At 42.1% G+C, this 19,877-nt stretch overlaps 1 protein-coding gene and 1 pseudogene across 2 annotated transcripts in view; one reads left to right on the forward strand and one right to left on the reverse strand.

The window, feature by feature from the left end:
• Nucleotides 1–1,419: 1,419 nt before the first annotated feature.
• Nucleotides 1,420–19,877, forward strand: part of cav1 (caveolin 1) — a 22,871-nt gene continuing 4,413 nt past the window's right edge. The window contains exons 1-2 of one of the 2 annotated variants that reach the window (XM_026365716.1): nucleotides 1,420–1,767; nucleotides 2,606–2,773. In XM_026365716.1, coding sequence (XP_026221501.1) covers nucleotides 1,732–1,767; nucleotides 2,606–2,773 — 204 coding nt within the window. In that variant the 5' untranslated portion in view covers nucleotides 1,420–1,731. Of the gene's footprint in view, nucleotides 1,768–2,497; nucleotides 2,774–19,877 lie in introns of both variants that reach the window. The other variant, XM_026365717.1, reaches the window with a different exon arrangement.
• LOC113165375 lies at nucleotides 16,809–19,551 on the reverse strand (annotated as a pseudogene).

The raw sequence follows: 19,877 nt of genomic DNA on the forward strand, positions 1-19,877 counted from the left end.
GTAAAGAAGTCACACGCCTTCTACTGAGTGCAAATGAGTCAAATCAGTTCTCTGTTTGTGTTTGATTCTGTCAGTGAATTAACTACATTTACCCCCTTAGCTGTTATCAGTAGCCTTTGTCATGTTGCACTGGTTAAATGTGTAAAGGTTTTTTTCACACTTGAGGTATCAGCTGTTGTAAAAGAGCAGGCGTCACACTTTCCAGGTTGAAAAGGTTGCATTGTGGACAGGCTGCCCCTTTACGGGGCCAAGGGTTCAAGGGTTAACCTACCAAACCTGATGACGACTGCTCTATCATCCAGGCTGAAAACACCACGGGCACAGAGGCATAATCAGATGATTAAGAACCCGTTCTGTTACTGCTTTGACTGACACACGTGCCTGTTTTTCATCTAGTCAAATCTTCAGCTGCCTCGACATAAGGTTCTCACTGCCCCTGTTTTCCCACGAATCCATAAATGACTCAGGGGTTTAGAATAATGTGTGATTGGTGAAGCCCTCAGTAAATAGTTTTATATCTTAACCCTAAACTTAATTTCTGTGAACGTTGAATTCAAATGAATTCTTTATTTTTGAATCAGTTTTGACTCTAAAACCATGATCTGTCAAACTGTAAAACATGTTTCAAATAACTGCCCTGACCTCTGTGAGTCTACAGCAGCATCTTCATTAGAAACCTTGTTCATATGGTTTTTTGATCTCTTTTCAAAAGTAACTTGTCATGTTATGATAAATCCTTATTTACCTGGTGTTTGTGTCCCACTAGCAAGACACGTGCTTGGACTTTTTAAAGCATTAGCTCATGGAAAGGTGCGGTGCATCGGCATTAAAATCAACATATTTCTTTAATTATAGATCTGTGGCATTAGCAGAGAGTCAGAAAAGAATACCATTTGATTAAAGGATTCATTCTCACTCACTCTGGATTCTGTTCAAATTACTGTTTTGCTATAATCAAAAGCCTGAAAACAACATTGGGGCTGTCTACTACACTATTTTCTATTTTAGATTGCTCATATCAGGTTTACTTCCTGAACACAGCTGTGTGCCTGGTGTCAATCCACAGTGAGCTGATTCAAGAATGTAAACAGACCAGAGTGACCAGCATGGCTTCCAAACCTCAGAAACCACAGACACATTGAAACAGAAACAGACATATTCTAGATTTGTTTGAACAGTTAAATGGATTCTGATTGCTCTGCTAAAAACTCATTCAGTTTGATTTATTCATGGTTTTTTTTGCCTGTTGACTCTTCTCCCCACTTTAACCAGTCGCTTTGGGCTCCCTCAGGCTCAGCTATGGCGCGTCTCCACACCTTGCCATTCCTAATTAACGCCCACATTTCACTGAACAAAACGTTTATTATACTCTGCCTTGATCCACAAATTTAAGTAATTCCACACAAGTTACAACAGCTCTTTGAGTCTAGGCTCACGTCAGTCTCCCTTCCAGGCGGGCAGGTTACACGGTGCCTCTGCTGCCTCTGCTCACAGGTGACTGCTGGACTAGGAAGGGGCGCTCTGCTGCACCGGAGGAAACTCCGGAGGTTTCCCTAACTGCACTGGCATTAAATTCCAGTCACGTTCAGCGAAAAGGGCAGGAATTAGATCACTACGAGTCCCTGAGAAGAACCCCGGTCCTCTCAGTTTGCATCCACGCCTCCCACAAGGCTTCCTACATTGTGCTCTTGTCTCTTTCACTTCGCTTATCTCTTTAAACTTGAGGACAGCATGACAGGAGGACTGAAGGACGACGAAACAGAAGAGGTACAGTATGACTCTCCCTTCCAGCTGACAGTTTTAGCTGACAATAAAGTTTTTCATCCAGGAGCTGATTATTCTCGCTCATAATTTGCACTCATTAATGACATTTTGCTGTTTTACCAAAGCGACCTGTCTTAATCTTATGTGTTTTTTCTGAACGCTTCTCGCTCATCAAACGATAGAATGTGAAGAACCACTCTAGGCACCAGCCCGGGGATGTGAGATTTTACCTGCTAAACGTTTTTATCAAAATTGCAACTGGTCATTGGTTTTTACGCACCAACTCTGCCTTCACATGTTCGTGATATCATTTTGGTCGTGCATTGTGCACGTGCTTTAAGTCGTGAAGCTATCTGGCTGTGTAAACAGAAAGCCTCGCGAAGGACTGTGGAGACCACTGGAGTCTTTACGCACAGTTTCTAAAGCGATTGGCAAGGAAACCCTACATGTTCTGCTTTTACTGTGAATTTATATTCACAAGTATGATAACTAATCCACTCCACTGTCACTGTGTAATAAAAAAAATGCCATAAATATATAAAAAGATGCATCCTGATGAATTTGGAATATGCGCTTTTACGCATTTCTTTCAAAAGTTACCCAGCGCGGAGTAACTGTTGAAAGGTCGCGATGTTTGCAATGATTTCTATCTGGGTGGTGAGGACCCCTTGCGGCTGGATCGAGGGGTGTGGTGCTTCACTTTCTATCAATTTAAACCCATCCCTGTTTGTAGGACAGGCTGGCAACTCGCAACTCCAGTCTCTCTCCCTCTCAGAGCACTGCACGCTTTCGCTCCTACTCTTCACTTTCTTCTGTTTCTGCCTCCTCCGGATCCTGACAGGAGTTTGTGCATTCACCGTTCATCCGAAAACAAGGGAACATATACAAACCCAACAACAAAGACATGGACAACGACAGTCTGAACGAGAAGACGATGGAGGATGTCCACACTAAAGAGATCGACCTGGTCAACCGAGATCCTAAGCACATAAACGACGACGTTGTCAAGGTGAGTCAAACCTAGAGGACTTAACTTCAGCCCTCGATATATACACATTTATTTGGTTTAAACTAAAAGTTGTTCAGTACTTTTTCTATGTTTTCGTGGCAGCTGAAAAAACAGCTCCAGCACCGTATCTTCTGCAGAGTTTCTATTTTATTTATACTCAGTGCACAACTAGAATTAAGTAAACCAGCTAACTGAAATTAACTCTGTGAACCTGTCGAGCTTCTGTCTGTCTGTGAGCTGTCAAACCGGTGCTATGTGCGAGGGAGCGCGTCAGAGGCGCACGCAGTGCTTTTGCGCACAGTTGCGCGCTGTGGTTTCAGCAGCGTCTCCCCTCGGTGATTTTCCCCTATTAGGAAGCGGCTTTGGAAAGGAATTGAGGCTCACTGAGGAGATCCACTGGCCAGTTCACATGCGTAAAAGTCAGTGCGTGTGTTTAAGCGGCGGACTTGAAAACGTGAACATTAGCGCACCAACAGGGGAAACATTACGAATTTCCTGTTGTTGGAACACACGTTCCCACAATCCGTACTGCACACGCCTTGGGAAGCGGAGTTTTTCCATAAGAGCAACCTGACCGCACAATACGGAGTGTTTATTTTCCCAGAAGGCGTTAGCAGAAGGAGCGAGTGATGCCACCTGGAAGCCACCTGACGCGGCTGTCTGAGCCCGAGCGCCCTCCATCCGCGGCAGGTTTTTACATCAGAGGGAGTCAAACATAGCACCGTGTGGGACTGGAGGGGTCAGCTCTCTGAAATGCCTGATCTCTGCCCTGTTAAAACAGGGAAACACCCAAGACGGTGCTTAGTTTGAGGGGATATCCCTCAGCACTCTGCACGACTCCTCCCTTCTTTCCTCCCATTTTACTGCCAGCATGCGTGCAGTTGCGTTAGAGCAGCAAACGTCCACATGTTGAATGACCTGGCTCTGGCTTAAAAATATCCTCACAGCAGAACCTCACTTATTATCAAATAAACCAATCAACTGTGTTCAGAGGATTGGATTTGGACTGAGGATAATTGGTTAATACACATTAACCTTTTTATACCAGGTTAAAGTACGTGTAAACACTTTGTACTGATTTCATGATGTGTACTGTTTCACATTTTACATGTTAAATACTGAAATGTGTTCAAATTCAACTAAGTTTGTGTCATTATACCTTAAGGAAAAGAAGCTTCATTTGTTGTAGTGGAGGATTCCTCCAGTCCTCACACATGATCAGTTTCAGAAAGGAGACTGTGAACAAGCTTTTCTCTTTGAAGAGAAATCCGATAAGAAAAAACAACTCCAGTTTCCACTTTCCCAATTTTTTCTGCCTCTGTCTCCACTTCTTCCACCAGTCTCTGCGCTCTCTCACTCCCTCCCATTTCTCCTCCATTGTGACAGTGACTCAGACTCTCCTTCCAGTTTCAGAATAGAATGCAGCTTTATGACTTTCCGGCCCCCTCTAATCAACAGACCGCTGGTGAAACGATGCAAAATCACATGTGCGCACTGTAAAAATGAAAACTATTGTAAGGAACAGTTTGTATCCAGTGGTGAAAAGTAAATTAGTAGATTAAAAGCCACTGTACCTAACTACTGATTTCAGTTTTCTTGTGACTTCTTGAACTGTTTTTTAGAGCTTAGACTTAATGAAGCCCCGTAGTATTCTGGGAAACTTCTGACACATGCAGAGGACTTTACTTTTGCTGATGTCAACCCTTGAGAGCTCACCGCCTGCCTCTGGATTTCAGAACAAACTCTGATGAGCCCTGAGTTGTTCCTCTATACTGCAGCTCTGAGGTGCGCTGAGGTCAAAGAAATAGTTGTGCCAAGTAGTTGCGTGTGTTCGGTGTGCCCCAATGAAAAGCACTAGCAGGGAATCCCTTCCAGCAGCCCACACGCCGTAATCCTCCGTGCCCACACCACCATGCAATACTCACATGCAAATGTGCACGTAACGCACATTCAGGAGAGTAGATGCACAAATACACACGCTGCATTCTTGTAATCAAAGGAATACAAGATGTTCTCCTGTAGCTGCTGCAGCTGGCCTCAATCACCTGGCCACATCAAGCAAGTTTCATTACAAACATCCATGTGGAGTTACTCCGACGAGGAGAGTTTTTTCCTCCAGAGACGCTGTGGTTCTTTATATAGCAGAGAGGAGGGTTCAGTGGAGGGAGACTGTCTCCACTGGAGAACATTTTTCAGAGGGAGTTGTAAGACGTTTGAGCTCCAGCAGCAGATTTAAACTCCCGAAGGTCAAACCAGAAAAATGAAACACTCCCTCTGGAGCAGCGAAGCCTGTGATTGGTTGATTGTATTTTTGCTAACTACTTCATTAAAGATGTCTGATTAGAGTTAGATTCAAGTTTATATGAGGGAATGATTTGAGGACATTTTAAGATTTAACATTTTTTACAACTTTATAAAATGAGTCCAGAGCTCAGGTCTTTTGGTCTCCGCTGTCAATCATCCTAATCTCTCCCCTGAACCAACCCAAACGTCTCCCCTGACAACCAAAGACTTCAAATCAACACATCAGTCCATTAGTGCACCATGCACTGATCTTCTCTCCTATGCCTCCACTTTGTCTATTGAAGCGTCGTACACAGCCAGAAGATGGAGCCCTGGAAATAGACCATGGCTTTATTTACTCAATAACACAGTTGCCTTGCTGACTGGTCACATGCTGACCACTTGACTCCATTGTTTCATGTCAAACCTCTGACCACAGAGATTCACTCTTTGACTCCTGCAGTGAAATCTAAAGTAGATTTTGTTGATGCCGGTGATTTTCTCACAACAGTGTTTAGAAAACAAAGAAGCTGGATTGAGAATAGCAACAAACAGTTTCACTTTATGGGGTTAAAAACTCTCCACCATCACGCTGTGGTTGTGTTTGTGCCACTCGACAGAAGCCTCTCATTTAGTCTCAATCAAAGTCCTGGAAACTGGCACAGAGCAGATCCACTTTAAAATTTGTAGCTGTGGAAAAATTAAGTGGACGCCACACTGGTTTTGTGGCTGCAGTAAGATTTATATTATAAGGCTGTAGTGAGCTCCACCAGTTGATTCTGTTAGAGACGCTTTATGCTTTATGCTGCTGCTGCTGCTGCTTGGAGTAAAAGAACCGGACGAAAAAATGCAGGGGTATTCACAGATGTCCAGGGCTGGAAAAATATACATTCAGATATTATAGTTAAAAAGAGTTTCTTGTTTCAATAGTCACATAAAAATAGATGAATCAAACCTGAAATCACAGTTCACTTATGTTTTTGTAGAGATTAAACTAATAAGAAATAATGTAATGTCAAGTTTCAGAGGTTTTCATTCATGTATTTAGTGACCTCTGGACAGATCAAGAATACCTGTTTCCTCTTATGTCCAGTCTTTATGGCACCTACAGGCTAAGCTAAGCTTCTCAAAAAGTATTACTTTAATACCATAGAGAATGTTTTATTCATGCAAACTCCAAACAAAGCGAACCAGACTCAGAGTCCCCTGGATTTGACCTTCCGGAGTGAGGCTGCTAACTTCTCCACAACGATCTGTGTTTCGATCTGAATATGTGTCGTTATAAAGTAGAGTTCGGTCTGAAAACTGATAATAGAATCATCATCAATCATCAAAATGATCCAGGACGTTTGTCTTTGTCGTCAGCAGTCAGAGGGCATCATGGTTGCTAAACGATGGTTCAGATCTCTTCTAGGAATGAAGCACTTTACTTTTCCATTTCACTGTCGGTGTGACACTGGCTAATATCTACATGACTTATTGATATTACAGCCATTAGGCCTCAGCGGACCAACTGGTCTGTTAGAGGAGAGACAGTCTCCAAGTAACTGTAAAACAAATATTGACACTGTGCTCAGGACGAAGAGAGAGCAGGAGAGTCAGGAGAGTCTACTTTGTGTTTACACAGTGTGAGTTGTCACTTTTCTTCGCTCTGTTCATTAAACAGCGTTGGTCAGGTCACGGGAACTTGAAGGGACGGTCCCATTAAAGACCTGAGGGATGTGTTTACAGTGTGGAGAAGTGCAGTGTCCTGGTTCACCTGTGCACCACGGGGTTTTTTCAAAATGCCACACACCGAGTGTTTAGAGCAGCAAATGTAAAAGCTTGTAGGAGCTGGAACAGTCTGTCTATCTATCCATCTATCTATCTATCTTCTATCTATCTATCTATTAAATTCAATTCAATTCAATTTTATTTGTATAGCGCCAATTTACAACAGAAGTTATCTCAAGGCACTTTACAGTGTTTAATGTTTAAGACCTTACAGAAAATATTTATACAAAAAATTATAGAGAAAACCCAACAATCCCATTTGAGCAAGCTTTAGGCAACAGTGGAGAGGAAAAACTCCCTTTAGAGGAAGAAACCTCCAGCAGAACCAGGCTCATAATGGGCGGCCATCTACCTCGACCGGTTGGGGTGAGAGGAAAGAGAAGAGAGAAAAGAACAGCAGGCAATAAAGACAACAACAAGCAGCAAGAACATTGGGCAGGTCAACTGGATTCTGGAGATGTACAGCTCCAGGCCGAGGATACCTGCAGAAAAGTACAGAGAGAGGGAGACAGAGAGGAGGAAACACAACTAAAAGAGAGAAGACACAAAGTTAATGACATGCAATGGTGGCATTTGCATTGATACAGGAGAAAGGAGAGAGGAGAGGAGCTCAGTTTATCAGTAGAGGTCCCCCAGCAGAATAACCTATATCAGCATAACTAAGAGATGGTTCAGAGTCACCTGATCCATCTCTAACTATAAGCTTTATAAAAAAGGAAAGTTTGAAGTCTAGTCTTAAATGTGGAGAGGGTGTCTGCCTCCCGAACCTGAACTGGGAGCTGGTTCCACAGGAGAGGGGCTTGGTAGCTAAAGGCTCTGCCTCCCATTCTACATTTGGAAACTCTAGGAACCACAAGTAAACCTGCAGTCTGAGAACGGAGAGTTCTGCTTGGAAGATAAGGAACTATGAGGTCTTTAAGATAAGATGGAGCCTGATTATTAAGGGATTTATAAGTGAGGAGAAGAATTTTAAATTCAATTCTGGATTTAACAGGGAGCCAATGGAGGCTAGTTATTGGGACAAACTATTAATAATGAATTACAATAGTCCAGTCTGGAAGTAACAAATGCATGGACTAGTTTTTCAGCATCTATCTATCTATCTATCTATGTCTATCTATCTGTCTATCTATCTATCTATCTATGTCTATCTATCTGTCTATCTATCTATCTATCTATCTATCTATCTATCTATCTATGTCTATCTATGTCTATCTATCTATCTATCTATCTATCTATGTCTATCTATGTCTATCTATGTCTATCTATCTATCTATCTATCTCTATCTATCTATGTCTATCTATGTCTATCTATCTATCTATCTATCTATCTATCTATGTCTATCTATCTGTCTATCTATCTATCTATCTATCTATCTATCTATCTATGTCTATCTATCTATCTATCTATCTATCTATCTATCTCTTCTATCTATCTATCTATCTATCTATCTATCTATCTATCTATCTAGGGGGGGGGGGGGGGGAGAAAATGAGGAGGGGGGAAAAAAGAAGTATTGGGAATCCACCGAAAGGCAGTTGAAGGACCCTGGAAACCTTGATAACAATTGTGAGGGAGAAAGAATAGTTCGGAGCTGCTGGAGCAGTGACACAGTGGCAGTCGCACTCACTTTCTGACAGTTGTTGCACAGACACTGAGACTTAATGAACTAAACGTGAGGAGTGAGCTCAAGTGGGTAGATAGTGAGTGTGGTGGAATTAGTGACAATCTTCTAAAGGAACATATCACCGTCCTTGGAGATATACAGGCATGAGGTCTTGAAGTTTCATTCCTCCTCTTTTCCAAAGTGTAAGAATACTGTGTACGCTGCTGCTAAACGTCTGCTACGTCCATCTTAGAGCTGAAACTGGTCGTTCGGAAGTTCTGAAATCAGGTAGTAGTGACTGATGTTGCTGCAGAATTCGGATAAAACCTTGTTGTCTGAAACGTTACAACCGATGAGACAGAAGTTTCACAACCACCAACTCACACCTCTGTGGTCCCTGTTGTTGAGGACTGTGTTTTTCCTTACCCCAGGGTTTTCTGACCAGCGGCCAAGGGGTGTGTTCTGACACAGGTTGTGTTTTGTGGTGTGTATCCGTGGGGTGTGTTTGTGGCTGCTGTGGTGGTAAACCCACTGTGGCTCGGGCGCTTGTCTTTACGGGACCAGCCAAAAGGAGCAAGTAGAAGGAAAAGAGGCGCGGTGGCGACCCTCACCTGCTGGCACGCAAAAGCGAAACCCCACGTGTGACACAAAGTGCAGGAATACCGCATCCTGCAGCCCAGCACCTGAAACACCACTGTTCATGTTCTATTCTCTGTTTTGTTTTTTTCTGCTGAGATAAAAATGTGAAGGAGAAGAAGCGGCTGCATAGTTTAGTGTATGAGTGTCAGAGTAAATAGTCAATTCACTCAATGACACAAAGATTCTCCTGCAAATGAAGGTTGATGTTTCACCAAATGAGCAAATAAAGTCTAATTGTTCTTCAGTGTATTTGTGGCGTAAAGAAAAATACACGAGAAACGTATGTGGACATGTCTTTGACAACTTTGACCGTTTGGCTGTTTCAGTTGCAGTAATATTTTTAATTAACACTCTCCTGTTTCAACATGACATGTGTCCATAAAGACATGGTTTTCCCTCATTTCACATGTACATACTTGACCACCCTGCACCGAGCCGTGACCTCCACGCCATCTCAAATCTTTGAGATGATCTGGAATGCTGACTATAAGCCAGGCTTAATGGACAGACATCGGGTGGGACTCACTAATGCCTTTTGGCTGAACGGGGACAAATCTCCAGGTTCCAAATTTTTGTGGAAAGCTTTCCCAGAAGAGTGGTAGCTCAGATATATGTTCACAAATCGATATGAAATAAATGTTCACATACTTTTCATCACATAACGTGTCTCCAAACCTGCACAAAGAAACACAACTGTCTGCATGTTTAAATACAGTAAGTAAAGCTTTCTATCAGCTTCCTAGTTCATATAAAAAGATAAAATACATACAAAAAAGACAAAGCATATAAGTCCTGCTCAAAGTTTCAACAGATGAGTCTCTTTTAAAGAGGCCACAAAGTTCCAGAGTTCAAAAGTCTTTTTGAGTTTGAAGTTGGGAGCGAGAACAACCAACCAACCAACCCTGTTCAGAAGATCTGAGAGACCTGATGGCAACATAAGGCTGCAATAAATCTGATGCAGGCAATGAAGTAGTAGTAGTAGTAGAGTCAGTGATCCAGGCATCAGGAAACCTGCTGTAAACCTGTTACTACAGCAGCACACATCTGACTTGTTATGGTGCCACCTGCTGGAGCTCTAGTGACCTTGAGAATTGAGCGGAGTCTGAAGCCCGGACAATTTTCCAAGACACTGAATAGAGTGAGGAGAGAGTAAAGTGGAGACAGTAAGTAATCACACGGGATTATCAGGGGACAGCAAGTTTACTGTTTTGTCAACCATCCCATGCACCTAAACCTCGTGGAACAGAGGCGATTCACCCTGCAGGGTCAATACAAACCCTGGATAACTGCTGACCAGGACAGTAAACTGATTGATGGGCCTGACCCCTCCGGCGACCTTCCCTCTTACAGTTCCTTCAGCTCACAGACAGACAGAGATAATTAGGACGGTGCAGCTTCTATCAACCAAGCTGCGTATCTTCACAGACAGGCTTCCTCAGCAGGATTTTTACCCGGTCGTAACAATAATGACGGTGGTTTGTGAAAGGTAACATGACAAGGGAGGATTTTCAGCTGACAGTCTGACTGTAATGTTGAGATATCGCTTCAGCATCTGCAGACAAAGCTGCTCCCAAACAGAAAGAGTGAAGGGATCTAGAACTCACGTAGACCCAAAAATGAGCCGTTGATCCTGCAGATAGTTTTTTTTTTGTTACCTTTGAAGGTAACATGGCTTTTTTGCAGGTGTTTATCTGTTTAGCTGGATCCACTAACACTAAGAGAACTGTATTTACTTTCTTGTTACCTCTTGGTCACGGCTCTGCAGTCATCACACCACCTGAGTGAGAGAGTCCATATATATATTGGAGAGACAGATCCGTGCCCCCATCTTCCATTACCTGTGGTGTCAGATAGAGACACGCCTAATGAAAAAGGAAATCAAAAGATTATCATCTCATACGTACACAGAAAGGGTGACTGGAAGCAGACGGGGAGGAAAAGTGTCCGTCAGTAAATCACTGCTGTGTGTTTATCTGCTCATCTGTCGAGTCATGGATGGAGTCAGCACAGCTCATATCACAGTGAAGTTATAAACCTAATAAAGAAGGAACGGTATCAGCTCAGGAAGGAACGTGCGTTACGTTTTCTAATTTAGACCATATAGTTTTTCCATATTTTCATGGTTAGAGAAGAAAGAAAAGCTAGTGGATTAGAGGTTATGTTTTTAAGACACCCCACAAGATTTCAGTTTTTTCTCACATGTGAAAATGAATTAAAAATATGTTAATGTAGTTTTTATTTTATAACATAACGAGATGTTCTCCTTCAGTTTCTTCAGCGCTCAAGTGAAAAAGAAAAACAGCCACGCTGTGAGATTTACAAGACAAATGACTTTGCACTTGGACCCCTGTAAATCCATTTTATTTGGCACGCCGTACATCTAATCGAAGAAATCAAATTTAAATTATAAAATATTTATATCAGCGTAATAAAAAGAATTGTTCCTTATTTAGCTAAATAAAAGTCTTCAGCATTCTGTTCCTGTTTCCCTGCGCTGTGTCAGTCTCGTCCTATTAAACAGTTATGTGAAGCCTTCAAGAGCTCTTAAACTCGGCCGTCCCAGTTGTTTATGTGTGGAAGCTCTGATTAAAATAAACCGCACCAAGTGCCAGTGAATTCACAGCACAACACGCTGCGCTTTATGTTGCATATAACAGTATAAGCCGTTTCTGTTCTCACTGATTTTCTCCTTCTTCCTGTTTTAATGCAATTAACAATCCGGTTGCGATTAATATTATGAGACACTGTTATCGTGAACAAAGAGTTCACACTTTCATCATGAAGCCAGAGGTGCTGTCCTGTTGATTTGTTGGGCTGTTTTACGTTAACAAACTTCCTGCTTGTCTTTGTTTCTGCAGGCTCTGAATTAACAAAAGATACATAAGTCAACTGCACACACATCTGTAGAAGAGGACAGCACATCGTTAGGTCATCATGAAGTCAGTCATCAGCAAGTCTCCAGAACAGAACGGCTTTGTTATGCAGATCAGTGCAATCTTTGTCCAAGTTGTTTTATTATAGTGAAAAGCCCAAATCTACGAGTGGGAGGTGACCTGCTTTTAGTGGAGTCATCATTTCAGGTTGTGTTTAGAGTACAGTGAGGAACTCAGTGTTGTTGTTCCAGTGGGAAGCACAGCACCGAGAAAACAAGAGTGACACAGAACCACCTAATGAAGCTGTTCCTGATAAGATTATTGTGGTACTACTGCACACAGACACGGTACAAGTGACTTATATATTTGACTGACTGGCTGGAAAACCAGGTGTGCTTGAGGGGCGGTGGTAACATGTTCAGTGAGGGGCTAGTGTGGAGGATGGCAAGCTTGAGGGGATGGATCTGTGCCAGCCTTCCTCTCGCTTGATGTCATAGCATGCTTCATCGTCTTCAGTATCCACTGCTGTAACAGCTGAGAGGCACACAGCCAAAAATGATTCAAATTGTTCTTCTGCACTTGTTGGATGAGTGATTTTGCCTTTGTGTGTGTGTGAAGTCCTGTTTTAATTATACTCTGGTTAGAAAGGTGGCATGACACAGTGAGATGCTTTGTAACAGCATTACAAATGTGGTGTTGTTATAACAAATCAACTAAACTAATACAATAAATCATGTATTCATGGTGTATTTATGCTTTAGGTTAATGCAATAAGATAAGAGACAACTCAAACAACAGTTTTAAGTTTAAATAAAGATATGAGTTCAGTTCATTTCCATTACAGCTGTAGGAATGTAAACTTATCCTTCAGGCGTGTTGTGTGTGTGTGTGTGTGTGTGTTGTGTGGTTGGTGTGGGGGGGGGTCAAATCAGGAAAGCAGCAGCTTCCCTGAGCCTTTGTTTGTTCAAGCTAAATAAAGAGAACACGCTGGGGAACACACAGGGCAGTGTGTGCGCCGTGACCCAGAAAAGCGGCTTTGTAAGAACCCAGAGAAATGTGTTTGAGCTGCAGACTCATGCTAACAGATCGCAAGGCCAGCAGAGGAATGAGCGGTCAGCCAGCGCCCACTGATGGTCGTGAACCACAGCACCATGATGCACCGGGGATGTGTGGTCTGTAAAAATCCACTCTACAAACAAGTCGAGAAAAAAACTGTGGGCGGAAAAATGTCTTGCGTAATTACTGACTTTATCTATCAAAAATAAATTCAACATATCTTTCAGTGAAGAACCTGTCCTGCCTGTGTCTAACTCTTTACACAGGGGTCAGAGGAGGTTACCTAACAAAACCCACCGAGCTGAAGCTGTGAAAGTGGAAGGTGAACGTCTCAACTCAATATAATTTGACAGCAACAAATCACAACAGCGTGGCTGAGAACACCTGTATTGCTGCTGTGTCTGACGTGCCCTCCGTGAGAGGGAACAGCTGCTGGTGCTGCAGCAGCCCCCAGGTGGTTAAAAGCTGCTCTGTTTATGTCACCGGGATTCTGACTTTCCCACTAATGAACGGACTACGCACACTGAGTCAGTCTGACTGGGGAGGAGAGAAGACACCGAACATCAAGTCCACCTCATGTGTGCTGTAACATGTTACCCACCTGCTGTCTCACTCTTTGATCTTATTGGAGGTAAATGACATGTGACGACTGATTTGAAGGGATTAAATTAGTTTTATAACAATCACAACAAAGAGGGAGAAACTGTCCCACCTTAGTGACATGAGCGAGTTTGGGTGACTGCACAATGTGACCCTGTCCGTTTCCTTTAGTGGGACAGCTGAATGGTTGTTCAGGGTTTTTACTGTGCAAACGTTTAGGTTATGTCCATTTCCTGTTTCAAGGTGACACTTTCTCTTGTGCATAAAAATATAGACTTCCAGTCAAGGAGAACTCGAATGTCCTGCACAGAATCTCTGATCTCAGTCACATCCAGCACGTTAGGGATGAACTGCATTCAATAAATATCTGTGTTGGGCCTCTCTAGCAGAGTGTCAGGTTTGGGTGTACAAAACTTTTCACCAATTTTTTAATCTCACTTGCACCATAGAGGGAGGTGTCGTACTGTGCATTGAAGTTAGTCAAAACCAGAGAGAGATTTCATTACAAGCCTTTATTAAACTGATACTGAGCGGAGGTAATCACAGAGTGATATTGTACTGTAGGTGGTTTAGAGTCTTAAACCTTTATTCGGTAAAGATATTATATAAAAATATATATATATTATAATTAATATGTTTTATATTAATATTATAATATTTCTGTGCAGCAAGGCGATGTTTCCTTGTGAAAAAAAGACCATGGAACTGAAGAGACACAAAAGTATGTGAAACACTTCACTTCCTTCTGTGTCATCCTGGTTTCGCTTGTTTTCTTAGTGCTTTACTATTTAGTGATGTTTTAGAGCTACAGATCCACTTGGAGAAGGTCTTTTCCTCTGTGCAGAAAGCCTGGTCCAAAAAGAAATGCGCTTGTTTGCTGTGGAAGACCTGCAGACGGGATTTATTTCCACATTGCATTTTTTGTGGCTGCATGGGAACATGTCAATATGGCTCCATAAGACCAGTGGAGAGCCTGAAACCAGAGCCCATGGATTTAAAATGACATATTTAATCATTGCACCAAGTTGCAATGTTATGTGTCCAAATAGGACACAGGTATGAGGTTTAAAACTGAAACTAAAACCTAGAAGCCAGATTAAAGAATAGTCCTGTTCCTCTTCTTGTCTCCACCGTGTCCTTGGAAAAGAATCTTGAAGGACTAAAACAAAGATTCATTGTCAAGCTGAGCTGACTAATTACTTGCTTTGCTTTTGGTGTAAATAAACCGAATACAGTTAAGAGACATGAATCCAGTCTCATGAGCATGCTCAACTTTTATTTGTTGATGTATTCCATGGAAACGTGGTGCCAGGCTTGGAAAATAGGGCCCATGAGCAGCTCTACGGTCCTTACACAACTCATCAGATCCACACAGGCCTGGGGGTGGGGGTGGGGGCCGCTGCGAATGATTTCCAGCTACTCTTGCTATAATTCTATGTATTTCTCTATCAAGGCATGCTCATTCAACTGGTTCCTGGAGAGATGAATGAGTCGTACAATATATCTACTGTGAATCGTTACACAATTAAATCTGCTATGACTCAGTGTCACAAGTAAAACACTACAAATACTTTTATCATTATATAATTGATATCTGACATTCGTGGAGAGGCTACTGATCCATTCATCCTGCTAAGGATCCATACTGATTAAAAAAACATGAACAACTGCACACTGGAAACATTAAACTTTAATGTGCACAGCATGATATTGTACAGTAAAAAGCAAGAAAGGAAAAAACATTTCTTATAAAAATACCTTTGGAGCTTAAAAAAGAACTCCATTGAAGAAACAGGTGCTATGAATCCATCCGTGTGAGAAGACATCAGGTAGACTGAAGGTGACAGAGTCAAAGCGAGCTTAGTATCTGTATAAAACACTCCACCCCACCACTCCAACCCCACCCAGTAACATCACATACCCTCCTTTTGTCATCTCTGGTGTGGGAGGTGTCAGTTTGATTTTCAGTGTGTGTCCACAGTGGAGACACGGAAGCAGAACACAACTGTTAGATAAAACAAAACTGAAGAAGAGGACAAAACGGGAAAAGGTGCAAAAAATCACCAGATAACAATAAAAAAGCATTCAAAGTCACACACGCCAACTCACATTATCTTTATTCCAATGCATTAACCTGTGTAAGTACCACAGTGCGTAAGAAAAATCTCCACACAAGCTTGTAACTGCACGTCCTTTTGGTGCGAAGCGTCCAAAAGTAACTCTTAGTACTCTACATCTTTGCAAGAAAGCTATAAAGAGATTTTCATTAGCGCCATTCACTTACAATACTTTTCCAGAGATTAGTGCAGTGGAATGAGGCTGTAGCAGTGAACTCGTATTTTCTGCATAAACTCCCATACAGTGCATAGAATATCAAAACAATGGCATTGAAATTCTTCATATTTATAGTGTAGAAAAGAAAATCAATTCACTATGGAACTATGATGATGTGCTTTTAAAAGCACAAGCTTCACTGAAAGAGAGTAGGTCTAACCTGCTAACAGTCTCTGCACGTATGTCGTGTAACGATGGAGGACGATGAAACCTGCACTGAAAGGTTTGGCGTGAGGCGGAGGTGAAGAAAGAAGCTTAGCAGAGAGCGAGCGAGCGGAGACTATGGGATGCAGCTCGTGTCTGCATCTGGGGCGTGGCAGGCGTGGCAGTGGTGGACGGCAAGTTGCTGGAAAAGGTGATGCAGGTGCATGCAGGGACGAGGGCAGGTTCAGTGTGTCAGACTGCTGGAAGCTGGGTAAGGACGGGGGGGCAGGAGGTGGTTTTGGTGGGTTGGAGGTCACGTGGGGCAGCGGGAGGGCGTGTGGTGTTTGTTTGGTTTGCTGAGTCAGACAGAATGTGGCAGCGCTCTCTCTTTCCCTCTGCTTTGACCTCCCAACCCCAGCATCTCACCATCCTGCCCTGCCCTAACACCCCCTCACGTGGATCAGTCTCCACAGAAACAGTAAGAAGGGAAAATTTACTCATGTGCAAAACTCAGAAAATCAGAAAATAGATGTACACTCAGTTGCCTGCTTGACAAGTTAACAGTGTGGGAAACAAAAAACTACAGAACGCAAACCGAACAAAAACCTTGGAGAATGACCCTTTGATTTCCTGAGCCCCCCTGTTTGGTTACTCAAACACTGGAGAGAAAACAGCTGGTGAAAAACAGTAGGCCAGGTGCCAACGGACCCCACCCCTCGACCAAAACATCCTGCGCCCAGCTCTGGAAACATCCAGACGTCTATTTTTTTCTGTTCTGACTTTTCCCTCCATCTGTGATTCTCCAGCCCTCCCATCCTCCCTCCCCCCTTCCATGAATCTCCTCCTCTTCCTCTTTTTTTCTGCTACACCTCCTTGGTCGTGCGGATTCGGATGTTGCTGAGGCACTTGCCATGGCCTCATACAGTGGATCGCAGAAGGTGTGCACGCAGATGGAGTAGACGCGACTGATGCAGTGGATCTCAATCAGGTAGCTCTTGAGACATGGTACCACGGCCCAGATGTGCAGGAAGGACAGGATGGCAAAGAAGATACCCCAGATCAGCGCCAGAGGAATACCAACCAGCGCGTCAGCAGCCGGTAGCACCAGTACTTGGTGACGGTGAAAGTGGTGAGATGGCTTCCACACCGTCGAAGCTGTAGTCCCTGCAGGCTCAGCGATCACGTCCTCGAAGTCCACCTGATGAGGAAAAAGAGGAAGAGAGAGGTGAACAATGTTGGAGACGTCTGTAAGTCTGAGCTGCGACAAAAAACACGTTGGCAGAGGACAAATGAAGTTATAGATAAAACATGGAAGAAATTTAAACAGTGACATCTGGAGCGTCAAGAATCAAAAATATGAGTTCTGGTCATGAATATGATGCTATACCCAAATATACCTGTGTTTATTGAAAGGAAGTTATAGTTTGAATTAAACTGAGAACAAAAACACTTTTTTCCAAACACAATTTTCAAATCCAAAAACTGAGTTGTATGGTATTTTATGGTCTGCACCCAATGAATGGCAGAACCACCCTCGTTCACATTAGTGAATCAGTATTCACAAGAGTCCGGTATGATGCAAATTTAACTATTGCAAAACTTATAGTTCTTCAAACCTGAACCATTAGTTCCTCATAAATCAGCTGCTTCACTCCCAGGAATATGTCAGTTTGCACAGAGGGAAGATGGGATTTACATCTCAAGCGCGAGTGAGGTACACAGTAATCACCAACATCTGCCACACCCAAATACTGATTCAACATCCACTAACCCCAGCATCTGTTTTGGTTTCTGCAAATCAGCTCGAGGATTTTAGTCTCCAGAGTGTCCGATGATGATAGATAGATAGATAGATAGATAGATAGATAGATAGATAGATAGATATAGATAGATAGATAAGAGAATAGTATAGATGAGATAGATAGATAGATAGATAGATAGATAGATAGATAGATAGACAGATAGATAGATAGATAGATAGAAGTAGATAGATAGATAGATAGATAGATAGATAGATAGATATAGTAGATAGATATATAGATAGATAGATATAGAGATAGATATATAGATAGATAGAGATAGATAGATGATAGAGATAGATATAGATAGATAGATAGATGAGATAGATAGATAGACAGATAGATAGATAGATAGATAGATAGATATAGATAGATAGATAGATAGATAGATAGATAGATAGATAGATAGATAGATAGATAGATAAACAGATAGATAGATAGATTATAGATAGATAGATAGATAGATAGATAGATAGTAGATAGATAGATAGATAGATAGATAGATATAGTAGATAGATAGATAGATAGATAGATAGATAGATAGATAGATAGATGATAGATAGATAGATAGATAGATCTGATAGATAGATAGATAGATAGATAGATAGAGATGATAGATAGTATAGATAGATAGATGATAGATAGATAGATAGATAGATAGATAGATAGATAGATAGATAGATAGATAGTAGATAGATAGATAGATAGATAGATAGATAGATAGATAGATAGATAGATAGATAGATAGATAGAAGATAGATAGATAGATAGATGATAGATAGATAGATAGATAGACAGATAGATAGATGGATGATAGATACGACTAGATAGATAGACTAGATAGATAGATAGATAGATAGATAGATAGATATAGATAGATAGATAGAATAGAGATGAGATCGATAGATTCGATAGTAGACTGTAGTATAGATAGTAGATAGATAGATATAGAATAGTATAGATAGATAGATATAGATAGATGAGAAGATAGATAGATAGATAGATAGATAGTAGTAGATAGATAGAGATAGATAGATAGATAGATATAGATAGATAGATAGATAGATAGATGATGATAGAGATAGATAGATAGATAGATTAGATAGATAGATAGTAGTAGATAGATAGATAGATAGATAGATAGATACGATAGATAAGATAGAAATATAGATAGATAGATATATAGATAGAAGATAGATAGATAGAGGATAGAATAGATAGATAGATAGATAGATAGATAGATAGATAGATAGATAGATAGATAGATCAGATAGATAGATAGATAGACGATAGATAGAGATAGATCAGATAGATATAGATAGATACGATAGACTAGATAGATAGATAGATAGATAGATAGATAGATAGATAGATAGATAGACATAGATAGATAGATAGATAGATAGATAGACATAGATAGATAGATAGATAGACATAGATAGACATAGATAGATAGATAGATAGATCGACTAGACGCTCGATCGAATAGCATCGCTGCTCGCCCGCGCTCGCTCGCTAGCTGCCGCTCGATCGCTCGTCCTCGAGCGTCTCGCTCGCTCGAGCTGCTGCTCTGATCGATCCGCGATCGCTGGCTGCTCGACGCTCGCACTGCGATCGCTGCTCGCTAGCTGCTCGCTCGTCGCGCTCATAGATCGCACCGCTGTCGGCATAGATTCGCTCGCTCGCCTCGCGCTCGCTCGCTAGCTCGATAGCGCGCGCGTAGATCGCTCGCTCCGCCCTATAGCTCGCTCGACTCGCTCGCTCGCTCGCTCGCGCGCTCTCTCGCTCGCCCGATAGCTCGCTCGCCCGCTCGCTCGCTAGACAGCTAGCTACTCGCTAGCTCGCTCGCTAGACGCGAGCTCGCTCGCTCGCTCGATCGATAGACATAGATAGATAGATCGGAGAGACAATAGCTAGATCGCTAGATCGATAGAAGATAATAGATGATAGTAGATAGATAGATAGCTAGCTCGATGATAGCTCGCTCGATCGATTG

This window comes from Anabas testudineus, chromosome 6 (genome assembly GCF_900324465.2).
Source record: "Anabas testudineus chromosome 6, fAnaTes1.2, whole genome shotgun sequence".
Lineage (NCBI taxonomy): Eukaryota > Metazoa > Chordata > Actinopteri > Anabantiformes > Anabantidae > Anabas > Anabas testudineus.